At 31.1% G+C, this 15762-nt stretch overlaps 2 protein-coding genes across 3 annotated transcripts in view; one reads left to right on the top strand and one right to left on the bottom strand.

Moving 5' to 3' along the window:
• Window positions 1–15762, bottom strand: part of S6k (Ribosomal protein S6 kinase) — a 38548-nt gene that overhangs the window by 9192 nt on the left and 13594 nt on the right. The window lies entirely within an intron of this gene.
• Window positions 2909–12599, top strand: LOC142236916 (uncharacterized). Of its 2 annotated transcripts, XM_075308196.1 has the most exons (6): window positions 2909–3128; window positions 3779–4410; window positions 10731–10916; window positions 10983–12001; window positions 12073–12211; window positions 12285–12599. In XM_075308196.1, the coding sequence occupies exons 2-6, from the start codon at window positions 3999–4001 to the stop codon at window positions 12455–12457; spliced, it is 1929 nt and encodes a 642-aa protein (XP_075164311.1). In that variant the 5' UTR covers window positions 2909–3128; window positions 3779–3998; the 3' UTR covers window positions 12458–12599. The 2 variants fall into 2 exon arrangements, with proteins under 2 accessions (XP_075164311.1, XP_075164312.1); XM_075308197.1 differs by lacking the exon at window positions 2909–3128 and having other exon boundaries at window positions 4321–4406.

The following is a 15762-nucleotide window of genomic DNA, read 5'->3' as shown; positions in this document are numbered from 1 at the left end:
AATGCACTGTTTGGTGTGGTTTGTACGCTGGTGGAATCATTGGACCGTATTTTTTCAAAGATGCTGTTGGACGCAACGTTACGGTGAATGGCGATCGCTATCGTTCGATGCTAACAAACTTTTTGTTGCCAAAAATGGAAGAACTGAACTTGGTTGACATGTGGTTTCAACAAGATGGCGCTACATGCCACACAGCTCGCGATTCTATGGCCATTTTGAGGGAAAACTTCGGAGAACAATTCATCTCAAGAAATGGACCGGTAAGTTGGCCACCAAGATCATGCGATTTGACGCCTTTAGACTATTTTTTGTGGGGCTACGTCAAGTCTAAAGTCTACAGAAATAAGCCAGCAACTATTCCAGCTTTGGAAGACAACATTTCCGAAGAAATTCGGGCTATTCCGGCCGAAATGCTCGAAAAAGTTGCCCAAAATTGGACTTTCCGAATGGACCACCTAAGACGCAGCCGCGGTCAACATTTAAATGAAATTATCTTCAAAAAGTAAATGTCATGGACCAATCTAACGTTTCAAATAAAGAACCGATGAGATTTTGCAAATTTTATGCGTTTTTTTTTTTTTAAAGTTATCAAGCTCTTAACAAATCACCCTTTATAAAAGTTTCTATTTTTTCAGGATGGAGAAAATAAAAAAGAGACATGAGGAGAATAAGTTTTTCACATAAGAGTTTAAATATTCGCGTATTTTTGGTGTTACTAGTTTATGTTAACAGGCATGAGGACAAAATAAGTTTTTCATCCTTTAGTTTAGGAGATATGATCAAATCCTGATAAAATTCAATTTTTTCGGATTTGGATGGAATTTATGGGGGGTGCTGGATGTGAGCTAGGATATATGATCTCAAAATCCGTTTTTCATATAATAATTTCGATTTTTAGAGGTGTCCACGAACTAAGCTCATTTTCGCTCTAGGACGCTAAGTTTTGCAGCCATGAGGAAAATAAGTTTTTCGTATAAAAATTTCGATTTGTTGGGGGGGTTCATGAATTATGCTCTTTTTCGAATTAATTAATTATTTGTATACATTCTCTCGGTGATTGATATTATCATTTCCGTGATTGAAACAATTTCAAATAATAAATTAATCAATTTCGCGATTGGCACCTAAAAATAAAAAAAATATGTATACGTTTTTGTTTTAAATGATTTTTGACAATTTGCACTGGAAACCTTTGCTAAAACGAATGCTTTCATAAATCTTTTGAAAACCGTTACACATCAAATGGCCTATTTAAAGGGTGATTTGTTAAGAGCTTGATAACTTTTTTTTTAAAAAAAACGCATAAAATTTGCAAAATCTCATCGGTTCTTTATTTGAAACGTTAGATTGGTCCATGACATTTACTTTTTGAAGATAATTTCATTTAAATGTTGACCGCGGCTGCGTCTTAGGTGGTCCATTCGGAAAGTCCAATTTTGGGCAACTTTTTCGAGCATTTCGGCCGGAATAGCCCGAATTTCTTCGGAAATGTTGTCTTCCAAAGCTGGAATAGTTGCTGGCTTATTTCTGTAGACTTTAGACTTGACGTAGCCCCACAAAAAATAGTCTAAAGGCGTCAAATCGCATGATCTTGGTGGCCAACTTACCGGTCCATTTCTTGAGATGAATTGTTCTCCGAAGTTTTCACTCAAAATGGCCATAGAATCGCGAGCTGTGTGGCATGTAGCGCCATCTTGTTGAAACCACATGTCAACCAAGTTCAGTTCTTCCATTTTTGGCAACAAAAAGTTTGTTAGCATCGAACGATAGCGATCGCCATTCACCGTAACGTTGCGTCCAACAGCATCTTTGAAAAAATACGGTCCAATGATTCCACCAGCGTACAAACCACACCAAACAGTGCATTTTTCGGGATGCATGGGCAGTTCTTGAACGGCTTCTGGTTGCTCTTCACTCCAAATGCGGCAATTTTGCTTATTTACGTAGCCATTCAACCAGAAATGAGCCTCATCGCTGAACAAAATTTGTCGATAAAAAAGCGGATTTTCTGCCAACTTTTCTAGGGCCCATTCACTGAATATTTGACGTTGTGGCTCGTTAGTAAGTCTATTCATGATGAAATGTCAAAGCATACTGAGCATCTTTCTCTTTGACACCATGTCTGAAATCCCACGTGATCTGTCAAATACTAATGCATGAAAATCCTAACCTCAAAAGAATCACCCTTTAAATATAATTACGTGTGTGTGTGTTCGTGTGTGAAAAAACGGCGCACAAATGCAAATTAATTGGAGACAAATCCAACGAAATCTTTATACACCCTCAAGCTTATCAGAAAACGTTAAGAAATACACAGTGAATATATATTTTTTTTTTCACATAAATCCAAAGCAAAGTTAGGTACGTAACAGATTACAAAAATTTAGCATTGTGTTAAGAGTAATGAAATGAAATTTATTTCATATGACCAAAGTGCTACACCGCACTCATGACAATAAGTTCGTCTAATGGCCAAATAAATGAACTTTATAATCTGTGTTACACCTGTGTATCAACAACAAAAATCAAATCCAAAATAAACCAAGACGAAGAGAAACAAAAATGGAATTTACATAATCATGATGCCTCAAAGTGTGTTACGAATCATAAAAATTGGCAAGGGATTCGAAACACAATGTCCAGTGGCTATCAAATGCCTATGTTTTCAAGATACATAAACAAAAGAATTAATTGTTGGTCTCCACTGAGAGAGAGAGATAGAGAGAATGCCAGAAAGGTACAAACGTTAAAAGATCTGTTGTTCATCATGATGATGGAAAATTTCTTTATGTGAAAAAACGGCTTAAAAGAAAATTTGCCATCAAACTTCAATGGACTCAACACCAAAGCTGAGTTTCAATTTCAAAGAGAGCTCGGCGGTTCATGGGTAATAAAGTCGGATTCATCACTTTAGTCGCGTATTTGTATTCAAGGTGGTCGGTAGTGATGGTGCGCAACGGTATATATAAAACATAAACATAACGGATTAAATGCTCCGCATTCATATACAATAAACCCACCAACAAAAAAACACAAACAGCTAAATATTGCAAAGAGAAAATTCAAAACTACACCATAGCCATACGACGCATGAATGAATGAAAACAACAACAATAAAATTTATTAACGTATGAGCCATAACAAAAAGTGAATAAACCAGCATGTGCTTTATTGGCTTAGCTGTAGCTTCTGTTGCATAGTGAAGGGGGAAGGGGGGAGGGCTTACAAATCTACACACAACACTCAATATACATTCAATTTGTATGAACTTAATAGGAGGCCTAAATACGAAGAGTCCCATCAGATCCTCATCAGAGAGAGCTAAAGAGAGAAGTTTTGTTTTTTTCATTCCTATTCTCTTTTTTTCCAATTCTTACCTAGGAGAGAAAAAAGAGGTCAACTTGAACGTGAGTTTAAGAATACGTTTTGGTTGATAAACTTTCCAAAATGTGGAGCACTCTCCAAAAGGGGGAGAAAAATAAACTCATCTTGGTTACTTAGCATGCTACTGCCAATATTTTTATTTGAATCGCCGCGATTAGTGTTTGGGGTCTCTGAAACGTGTTTTTGTTGAAAGTGCAATTTTATTGGACCTCCTCACCAAACCACCACACCTTTTTAACGTGTGAAGTCTTCAGCAACAGAAGTGATAAAGATCTTTACTAAACTAAATGCATCAATAGCTTCAGCTAAAGAAGAAGCCAATGTTGAAGTAAGCATACTGGTCCGTTCTTTTTCAAATGTTTGCTTGGTCCATTATTATGTAATCTATCTACAGTCAAGTTTAATCTTCCAAAAAGTGATCATCGTAACAAAAAAGTAATAATTAAAAAACAATAAAATAACAAAACCTATTGGATTAATGTGTACTAATAATGTGTTAAGCCAAATATTGGAATTTTTTCAACAAAAAAAATCTATAAAAACTTAATAATAATAAAAAAACAACAAAATTTCTACAATTCATTCCTTTTAAACAAATGTCGGGCTAAACAAGAATGTCTAATTTAATAAACAACTCTAAGCCAAGCCATCCATGCAATTATGGCTATCCAGTATTTTCATTTAAGAAAAGAAAACAAATTGACGGTGGTAAAGGTGTCTCCGTTTGTATGACAGCAAGAAATAGTAAAAGTTATGACACCATCATTTTCTGGATGTTAGTTTCGTTTGGTTGGATAGCTTCACAATTGCCTATTGCCAATGCAGGCTTAGCCCCATTGCCAATCAACAACGACATAGTTTACCCACAAACAAACGGCAATAGCCAGCCACCACAAGTCGGTGATGTGACAGTGCAGTTTTCTTCAGGTGAACATTTTCAAGATAATCCAAATGTAATGCCACAACAACAACAAAATAAAGGACGTCCACGTTATGCATCGCTTCCAGATATAGATAAAGAAGTAGGTATGATTTGGTATCCAAACTTCCAGACTATAGACACAAAAACATGTTGTTGAGAGAAATACCAAACACCTATCTTTGGTTGACCGAAATTATATTGGAATAAGAAAAAAAAAAACTAAATTGCACTAAAGCCGTTTTGACTTGGGTACAGAGAGTGTGTGTGTGAAAGTGAAATTTGTTTTGTTTGTTTTTTGTTCGACGATTTTTTTTTCTTTATTTTACAATATTTCGGGTTTATTTGAAGGTGTTGATTTCATTTAAATAATAAATGATTCAGAAATTGGTCGTACAAGTATATGTGTGTACATATTTAAAAGCAAATGAGAAAAATCCAAAGGCGGTAATGTTGACTGTTGATCTGTTCACGTACATTTTCCCCATACAAATTATCCATAGAAAATTGGCAAGCTGCAACATCAAATATATGTGAATTGCGCCACTTCTTGGTAGTAAACGAATGACTTCCAATAAGGGATACAAAAGACCACTTTCTGTCAAACGTCAAAAAGTCAAAGTTAAACTTCCATAATCTTCAAAATTTTTGAAAAATCGACTAACCAAGTTTTTGATAGTGATAAAAATCTAATCTAAAAAAGGCGACGTTCTTGCGTTATTCGCAAGGTGCAACAACAAAAGAGTGAATTATAACATTTCTCGATAGTAAATCAATGACTTCAGCTTACAACCCTTCAAATTCGGAAGACTGTAACATTTGTAATCTTCAAAATTTTGGGAAATCGACTAATAGAAACTTTTAACGAAAAGTCATTCTTGGTCCAAAAGCAAAGATCTTTTTTTTATAGTGTCAGACCTTTACTTCAGACTCTATTAGATTATTCAGTCCATTGTCATACCATAATGGTGAACATCTGCCTTATCTCTGAGTGCTGTTAAGAGTTGAATACGCTCGCCGCGACCTTTCAAAAATTCGAAAGGAATAATGGAAATTTTGCTAGTGATGAAATAAAAGTGCTGCTGATAACATTTTCAGAACCTAAACATGGTTTTCAAAAAATTCTAAAAATAAACCTTTTTTTGTCGAAAATCAAACGAGGGCCTATTTCAATATTTTTATGGGAGTCAAACTAGTGTATGCAGTCTGAATAAAAAAGTCGACTTTTGGAGTTTCCCTCTTATTCAAAATTTGGAAAAATCAACTTTTTCGTTTCCGACATTTTCAAAATTTCGAATTTTTTTCCCTTTATTTTCTTATAGTAGTTAACATCTCATATTATTTTACATATAATTAACAGAAATGGTAACAAAAAAACCTTAATTCTTTAACATTGTATATACACATATTGGAGAAGGGAATAAAAAAATCAACCTTTCGTTTCATACTTTTTTCAAACTTTGGAAAATTTGATTTTTCTAGTTTTAAATTTTTTGAAAATTTGGCATGTCGACATTTGAAGTTTCCGTCTTTTTCAAAATTTGAAAATGTCGACTTTTCGAGTTTCTGACTTTTTCAAAATTTGGAAATGTCGACTTTCCGACGTTTTCATAATTTGGAAATGTCAACTTTTCGAGATTTCAACTTTTTCGACGTTTTGAAAACTTATCAACTTTTCAATTTTTTTGATTTTAATTTGGAAATGTCTACATCGAAAAAACAGTGAACCCACCAGGAAGAAAACTTTCGGTTAATTTTAGAAAAATTTGAATACTTTTAGAAACTTTTAACTAAACAGTATTAGAAACGCTGGCATCACGCCGATATCATAAAATTAAGTAAATATTTTTCGACAAATTCAGGAAAATTTATTAGACATAATTAGGGTTTTTCACTTGCTAAAGAAAATTTTGTAATTTGAAGGAAAAAATTGGTGTTCAAAATTGCAAGAATGTCTTTAGTGACATACGAAGTTCATGATAAACGCATTTTTGGTAAAATTTACAAATTTAAAGAAATACTAAACTAATTTAGTTAATCTTTATGCTTCATTTGTGTATATTTTTTTCCTCGGTTTTAGTTAATTTAACTAACGTACCCAAAAAATTATTAGAGTAAAGGAAACTTTCTCCAAACATAATTCCATGAACTAAAATAAAGTTAAATTGGCTTTAGTGAATAAAGAGTTCACTTTTTTTTGAGTATACTTTTGGAGTTTCCGACTTTTTTTTTTTTAATTGACTTTCCGAGCTTCCAACCTCAAATGTTGAAAAAAAACAACGACTTTTCAACCGTTGAACCTTTTCAGAATATGCATAGGACGACCTTTTGAAAATTTGGAAAAGTGAACTTTTCGACTTTTTCAAGACATTCAAAAATGGACTTTACGACCTTACGACTTCTTTAAAATTTTGAAAAATCGACTTTTCCGTTTTATGACATTTTGAAAAATATTGGACTTTTTGAAAATCTGGAAAAATCTACTTTGCGACTTATTGGAAATTTGAAAAAGTCTACCTTTCGAATTTTGAAATTCGATTGATTGAGTCTCGACTTGTTGAAAATTTGAAAAAGTGGACTTTTTGAGTTTTCGACTTGTTAAAAATGTGGAAGAATCAACTTTTCAACCTTTCGGCCTTTTCAAAATTTGGAAGAGTCGAATTTTTGAAAATAGTATTTTTTTTTTACAACTTTTCTAAAAAAAATGAATTTTTCGACTTTTTAAATTTGTTGAAAGTAGATTTTCAAAATCTACTCAATTGGTGCCTTGTTTTGAAGTGAAATTCTCTTACCCCACAAGTCTATGATTTATGGCTCAGAAAAGGATACTTTTAATCCCGAACTCATTTTTGTTATGTACTTTCCAAGGATCTCTCATTGTTGATGTTTTCTTTTTAAATTTCTAATAGCTAATCATGTTATATTCGCCACATTGTAAATGCATTAGACAAGGGAGATCCGATTACATAATATTAGGTGTAGTCAATGTTACCAGTATTGGGGATTTTTTCGAAAAATCGGTTTAATGTTTATTTAACACAATTTTATCTCTATGAGAAAATTTTGTCAAAATTTTATTTCTATAGAAAATGTTGTCAAAATTTTATTTCTATAGAAAAAGAAAAATTTTATTTCTATAGAACATTTTGTCAAAATTTTCAATAGATCTTTAGGAAATTTTGTCAACATTTTATTTCTAAAGAAAATTTTGTCAAAATTTTATTTTTAAAGAAAATTTTGTCAAAATTTTATTTCTATAGAAAATTTTGTCAAAATTTTATTTCTTTAGAAAATTTTGTCAAAATTTTACTTCTATAGAAAATTTTGTCAAAATTCTATTTCTATAGAAAATTTTGTCAAAATTTTATTTCTATAGAAAATTTTGTCAAAAATTTATTTCGATAGAAAATTTTGTCAAAATTTTATTTCGATAGAAAATTTTGTCAAAATTTTATTTCGATAGAAAATTTTGTCAAAATTTTATTTCTTTAGAAAATTTTGTCAAAATTTTACTTCTATAGAAAATTTTGTTAAAATTTTATTTCTATAGAAAATTTTGTCAAAATTTTATTTCTATAGAAAATTTTGTCAAAATTTTATTTCGATAGAAAATTTTGTCAAAATGTTATTTCTATAGACAAATTTGTCAAAATTTTATTTCCATACAAAATTTTATTTTTATAGAAAATTTTGCCAAAATTTTATTTCTATAGAAAAGTTTGTTAAAATGTTATTTCTATACAAAAGTTTGTTAAAATTTTATTTTTATAGAAAATTTTGTAAAAATTTTATTTCTATAGAAAATTTTGTCAAAATTTTATTTCCATATAAAACTTTGTCAAAATTTAATTTTTATAGAAAAGTTTGTTAAAATTTTATTTCTATACAGAAGTTTGTTAAAATTTTATTTTTATAGAAAATTTTGTTAAAAGTTTATTTATATAGAAAATTTTGTCAAAATTTTATTTTTATAGAAAATTTTGTCCAAATTTTATTTTTACAGAAAATTTTGTCAAAATTTTATTTTTATAGAAAAGTTTGTTTTTTCAGTTTCAGTTTTTTCGTATTCCTCTTTATTTATTTTATTTATTAATTACAATTCTTTAATGAGATTTTATCACAGCAGATATTACAACAAATAATACTCTTATTGGACATATACATTATATTAGTTATAAACATATATAGAAGATTTGAAGGCAAAAATAGGTAAAAACCTTCATATGAATTTAAGAAAAGCAAAATTTCAAATATTGTTGAAAAGTTATATGAATGCAGAAGATTATTTAGCTAAATAACCTAACACAAGAAAAGTTTGTTAAAATTTTAGTTCTATAGAAAATTTTGTTAAAATTTTATTTTTATATAAAATTTTGTCCACATTTTATTTTTATAGAAAATTTTGTTAAAATTTTATTTATATAGAAAATTTTGTCAAAATTTTATTTCGATAGCAAATTTTGTCAAAATTTTATTTCGATAGAACATTTTGTCAAAATTTTATTTCTATAGAACATTTTGTCAAAATTTTATTTGCATACAAAATTTTGTCAAGATTTTATTTTTATAGAAAAATTTGCTTAAATTTTATTTCTATACAAAAGGTTGTTAAAATTTTATTTTTATAGAAAATTTTGTCCAAATTTTATTTATATAGAAAATTTTGTCAAAATTTTATTTCCATACAAAATTTTGTCAAAATTTTATTTCCATACAAAATTTTGTCAAAATTTTATTTCCATACAAAATTTTGTAAAAATTTTATTTTTATAGAAAAGTTAAAAAAAGTTAAAATTTTATTTCTATACAAAAGATTTTTAAAATTTTATTTTTATAGAAAATTTTGTCAAAATTTTATTTCTTTAGAAAATTTTGTCAAAATATTATTTCTATAGAAAATTTTGTCAAAATTTTATTTCGATAGCAAATTTTGTCAAAATTTTATTTCGATAGAACATTTTGTCAAAATTTTATTTCTATACAAAAGTTTGTTAAAAATTTATTTTTATAGAAACTTTTGTCAAATTTTTATTTCTATAGAAAATTTTGTAAAAATTTTATTTCTATAGAAAATTTTGTCAAAATTTTATTTCTATAGAAAATTTTGTCAAAATTTTATTTCTATAGAAAATTGTGTCAAAATTTTATTTTTATAGAAAATTTTGTTAAAATTTTATTTTTATAGAAAATTTTGTTAAAATTTTATTTTTATAGAAAATTTTGTCAAAATTTTATTTTTACAGACATTTTTATAGGAAAGTTTGTTAAAATTTTATTTCTATAGAAAAATAAAAAATAAAAATAAAAATTTTTTTATAGACTATATTATACACTGTACCACTTTGTAAATCCACATTTTCGATACTATATCAAATCCGTCAAATGTGTTTGGTGATAAAGGTTTTTGTCCCAAATACATACATTTAAATCTGACTCCATCTGAACAAAATTTATAATCTATAGACTTAAATTTTAAGTCGGCTAATGCCCTGGGATGGTACACTACGAGTTAGTAAACAAATATGGGAATTTTGAGGTATCTTCGGAAAAGTGTATTTATGATTTATCGGTCGATAGATATGTATTAGAAATAAAGTAAGACTTAGCAGTGGCGATTTTATAAGCAAAATGTGGGTATTTTGGCCATTTTTGCCCATATATATGGAAGCTATATAGAAATCTGAGCCGATTTCAACCAAATTTGACATGTATACTTGGTATTTTAATTCTACTATCTGTGCAAAATTTCACGTAATTCGGACTATATCGCGGGCGAAAGATATATATAAGAGCTATATCTCAATCTGAACCGATTTCAATCAAATTTGGTACACCTGACTATAGTACTTATTGTCCTCCAGGTGCAAAATTTCAAGCAAATTAGGGTAAAAATCTGGCTTCTGGGGCCATATAAGTCCATATCGGGCGAAATATATATATGGAAGCTATATCTAAATCTGAACCGATTTCTTCCAACATCAATAGGGTTCTATTCTGACCCAAATCAGGAACTTGTGCCAAATTTGAAGGCGATTGGACTTAAACTGCGACCTAGACTTTGATCACAAAAACGTGTTCAAAGACAGACGGACATGGCTAGATCGACTCAGGGATCCACCCTGAGCATTATTGCCAAAGACACCATGTGTTTATCTCGTTTCCTTCTGGGTGTTGCAAACATATGCACTAACTTATAATACCCTGTTCCACAGTGTGGCGCAGGGTATAAAAAATAAGATTAAAATTGCTCATTAGCACCATAGTGCAACCGTAAAATAAAATAATCGCAAGACTGTGACACACGCACATTTCTCAATCAACGATTTTTCTCCCACAATATGCATAATTGTGTCTAATATAGGTTTAAGCACGCACTTGGAATATTAAATTTTCTTTTAATTTAATTTTCCAATTTTTCCAACTAAAGTGGAACGTCTTATAAAACAATGGGCTCCTGTTGTATGGTTGGCCCCCGAAGAGAAATTTATGCCGCTGGGAGTAGAAGAATTTCTAGCTCATGTTCATCCAGAAAGTAAAGACAGAGAATTTACGCCTGGCATGCCGTTTGGAGATAATTCAGAAAAATCATATCTGGTGACCAATGCGGAGATTGGTATGTGTAAATCGATATTCCCATATTTATAGTAATTCAGAAAATTTCCATTTTATTTTTTTTTAGATCAACTTTTGGAAAATGAAACATCATTTATATATGGGCGCAATCCAAATATATCTCCCGTTCCCATATATGCTGTGGTCACTTTGTGTACTACTGAACAACGACCCTTGCCACAAGCTCATCTGGAACATTCGGTTAATACAGCAATTAAAATTCCACCACCACAGCAAGCGTTACAAATGCCAAATTATCAACAGACTCAAATAATCCGGCAGGAACAAAGATTTGCTATTCCACAATTAGATGTCATAAAGGCTACCAGAGGACCTTACATTCCAGTGACTTTGGGACCCCTAAATCAATCGAATAATACAATTAGGCGTTCCTCGCGACTATATCCTGTTTTTCAGAGAGTAAAAAGAAATATTGGTCAACCACCATATCCACAAAATATACAACCACCACGAGTATCATTTCCACCTTTTGACTTGGTAATGGGAGAAAGTGCTCCTGTCTCTGAAATCATAATACCAACTACAGGCCCCAACGATATTGATGATTCTGGCGCAGAGGATAATGAAAACACCAAGAATTTCATTGCCAATCTATCGGATAATGTTAAATTCAGTATTCCTATCGATGATCAAGAAAACTTTTTGGGCAATGAGAATGGTCGAGAATCATTCAAGTACAAAGATGGAACACCGATACCTTCATTTCATGTAACCTATTGGATGTTTTATCCCTATAGTCAGGGTAAAAATATGTGCACTCTTAAATTGGGGCCATTTGGTCGTATACCCTTTCCAGCGGTATATGGCTACTGTTTGGGCCGAAAGAAAGATATTGGCAGCCACATAGGCGATTGGGAACATATGACTTTGTATTTTACCGGTGAAGCTGAACCCGAAGCAATGTATGTCTCTGCTCATGATGCTGGGGCATTTTATACCTATAATCGTCTTACCGGTTCGTTTGAATTTAAAAGACAAGAGACCCGCAAAGGTATATTGCAAAGACCTAATTTTCCCAAAACCGTAACAACATTTAATGACCATCCAGTACTTTTTGCCGCAAAGGTATGTCTTGTGTAGATGTTGCAATATTTTAGAATTTTATTTGAATTTATTTGCCTTCCCCGTAAATAAAGGGTTCCCATGGTTTATGGACTGCTCCGGGAAAACATCGTTTCGTTAAAGTGGCCCGACTCTATGATATAAATGGATTCGGTACACCATGGAACACTTGGAAAAGTGTAACGATAACATATGAAAATTTAAAATCATATGGTTAGTTTTGCTTGAATTCCAGAAAGTAATCCAATCAACACCAACTAATCTCTATATTTTCCTACCTTTCCAGGACGTTCGTTGGCTCCCACTTGGCTTTCATTCAAAGGCAAGTGGGGAAATCCAAAAAGTAAATGTCATCCTCTGAGACGTATTGGTTTAAATTTTTGCGAATATACAGATGGTCCTACTGGTATACCTTTAAAGGAGCCCCATTTTCAATGTGGTGCTTCATATAGGCGATAATGAGAAATTGTGCTGAATGCAGTATTTTTTGTATTTTTCTTTTTTTTTTGTATTTATTTCTATTTGTAGCTCTTCCATGTTATTATTAGATATACAATTGAGATTAAAAGAATAAATTTGTTGCTAATAGTATAATTTTAAATGAATGCAATTGTCTTAAAGCATCAACGTCCAACATATTTATCATTTTAAGGAAAAAAAATAAATTCTGTTTGAACGTGACCTAGTGTTGACGTACATAGAAAAAAATATCACCAAAATGTCTCACTGATTAAATTTGAAAAAAAAAATGAAAAAAAATATCTGATACAATTAATTTGTTAATCAAATAAAAAATAGTCATTTAAGAAAATTATTGAATATTTTTATGTTTATAATTAAAATATTATTGCGTACCCAAATTGGTAATGCAACAACTATAACTACTACAAATTGACAACAGATGGCGTAGTTCGGGATATACGCATAAGACAATACTCAAACTATATTCTAGAGGTGTGCACGTGAGTAATATTTTTCTCACACTCACGCACACTCTCGACGGAAAAATCTTACTCACGCACGATATTGTTTGGTAGGACTCACGCTCACGCACACTCACGAAAAGACAATTTGTGCTCACGCACGAAATGTCGTGACTCACGAAAATTACCGTGACTCACGAAAAATATCGTGACTCACGAAAAATTTTATGACTAATTTACCTTAGAGACATGTTTGAAACCATGAGCATGATCAAATCGAGAGCGTTATTAAACTCTTAACATCCCAGGTGTCACTAAAATTGTTAATAAATTCATCTCGTAAGCGTTTTATGCCCGTGGGCGGGATTTTTTTCGTGAGCGTATTTTTCCGAATTTCGTTACTCACGCACACTTACGAAGAAAATATTTTCGTGACACACGCTCACGAACGACTATTGATTTGATAATCACGCTCACGCACACTCACGCCGTTGCCATCAGCGTGACTCACGCGTGAGTCACGAAATTTTTTGTGATTCACGACAATTTCGTGTCACGTGCACACCTCTACTATATTCCTGTTATAACTTAATTCTAAAGCTTTCATTTTCAGTTTTGACTTTCATTGGTTTTGACTTTCATTATATCTCAGGCTTCGTGGCCACAAAACTGTGCTTTGCGGAAAGCATGCGAACGGCAACAAAGATTTTTTGCAACGCATCATTAATCATAGATTTGGAAAAATTAACTTTTTGAGATTTAAAATTTTGAAAATTTGGAAACGGCGACTTATCGGGGTTTTGATTTCTTTTTATTTAGAAAAGTCGACATTTCGAACTTCCGATTTTTACAAAATTTGGAAAAATATAGGTTTTAACCTTTTACTCGAGCATTTACGAAACGATTTGCACAAGATTAAAATTCGATGATTCTTTATTCCCATAATTAACTCTGGTGACAGTGTGCATTGGAAGATATTTTGATCACCCATCTCCTGCTTTTCTGTTTTCAAATCTTGATCTTATTGTGACTCGCAAAGTGGCATAACAAAAATTTTATACTTTTTTCAAATTTTAGATTCCCTAGTAAAAATTGAGAGATCTAATTTGATACAATTAGATATGAGTAGATCCGAAAAATGGTAAGATCTAATCATATCTAATTACTACGGAAATAGATCTGACAAGATCTCAATATTGGCCTAGATCTAATGTCGTAGATATTATTATATCTATCCCTTTATATAATTGGATCTGATATTAGATGTGGTAATATATGGAATTATATACTTTTATATCTAGTTCTATCTCATCATATGTGGGTATATCTGCTTATATCTTAAGGGGCCAACTTTGAGATCTACTTATATCTGATTGGATCCCCCAATTTTTACACGGGTTATGAATAATTTTCGATAGTAGAGCCTATTCAATTATTTTTTTCATAATTTTTTTTTTTTTTTTAATTTGGGGGACGAAAGCGTTCCAACTTGGGGACTGGCAAAACGGCTGAGATAATCCAACGCTGATATAGTTTTTAGTGTCTTGTTTGAAACTGGGATTGAACTTATAACCCATTTTAGTTCAAGGCGCACATGCTAGTCAATGACTAGCATCACTGTTGTTAAAAGAGAAATTTTTTGTGACACACCAAGAGTAAATAGCTTCTGTACAAAACGATCACAAAATCATCGCTGAAAACATTATTACTGCGTTTAAAATTGTGAAAGATATATCGGAAATTTTGCGAAATGCTATATGGAATAGTGGTATTTTTCAGATATATTTCCAAACATGCTGCCTCGATCAGGAATACGAGAAAATACTGGCTCCCAGACCACGATTGCCACTCGAGTCAAATATATTCTACCAAAATTTGGAGAATATTTTACAAAAAAAAAAAATATTTTGCAAAATTTTATTTCTATAGAAAATTTTGCCAAAAATTTTATAGAACATTTTCCCAAAATTTTCTCAAAAATTTAATTCCAACGGAAATTTTCTCTTAAAATTTTAGTTCTATAGAAAATTTTGCCAAAATTTTAATTCTATAGAAAATTTTGTCAAAATTTTAATTCTATAGAAAAATTTGTCAAAATTTTATTTTTAGAGAAAATTTTGTTAAAATTTTATTTTTATAGAAAATTTTTACCAAAATTTTATTTTATAGACAAATTTTTCAAAATTTTATTTTATAGACAATTTTTTCAAAATTTTATTTCTACCAATCTACCACAGTAAAAAATTTACAATTTTTGGTAGAATTCTACCAATTGTGGCAACCGTTAATCTGTGACATGTGCGTTTTTTTTAAATTGAGGAATAATAAATGTACAAATCTAAAAGCAAAATTTTTATGAATTGAAAGGTACTTTTTGGGATTTCTGTGAAATTGTATATTTATATACAGTGAAACCTCTGAAATGTGGACACCCACGGTCGCCTAAATTTTGTCCACCTTTTAGAGGTGTCCAGGTTTGAGAGGTTAATTTTAATGTGTTAATGGAAACGTTAATAGGAAACATCTCCAGACAACTGTCCATGTTTTTGAGGTGTCCGGTTTTCAGAGTGTCCAAGTTTGAGAGGTTTCACTGTATATGAAAGTTCTGTTTTAGGCACGTTTGATTTTATCAAAACCCAACCCTTTAAGTTAGTAGCTTGCAATGGTGCAACTTTAGATATCGCTTGCGAGTGTTCTCAACAAAATGGTGAGACCCACAAGTGACCCCAAATCCAAAAACATTTTAGTAGGGGTGTAACCTCTCAAGTAGGGGTGTAACACTCTGTAAAGCGAACAACATTCAAAAGAGGATTTCTTTTTTTTGAGACATTTGATATATTA

The sequence above is a fragment of the Haematobia irritans genome, chromosome 4 (genome assembly GCF_050003625.1).
Source record: "Haematobia irritans isolate KBUSLIRL chromosome 4, ASM5000362v1, whole genome shotgun sequence".
NCBI classification, from domain to species: Eukaryota; Metazoa; Arthropoda; class Insecta; order Diptera; family Muscidae; genus Haematobia; species Haematobia irritans.
Note: the sequence above shows the minus strand (reverse complement) of the source record. Positions and strands in the feature narration are given on the sequence as shown.

What these genes read in the sequence shown, in the direction of transcription:
- LOC142236916 (XM_075308196.1), top strand. Translation starts at nt 3,999, where the DNA reads ATGTCTAATTTAATAAACAACTCTAAGCCAAGCCATCCATGCAATTAT. An exon ending in AGATATAGATAAAGAAGTAG is followed by an intron (nt 4,411 to 10,730) that starts GTATGATTTGGT and finishes TTCCAACTAAAG; the next exon opens with TGGAACGTCTTATAAAACAA. An exon ending in GGTGACCAATGCGGAGATTG is followed by an intron (nt 10,917 to 10,982) that starts GTATGTGTAAAT and finishes ATTTTTTTTTAG; the next exon opens with ATCAACTTTTGGAAAATGAA.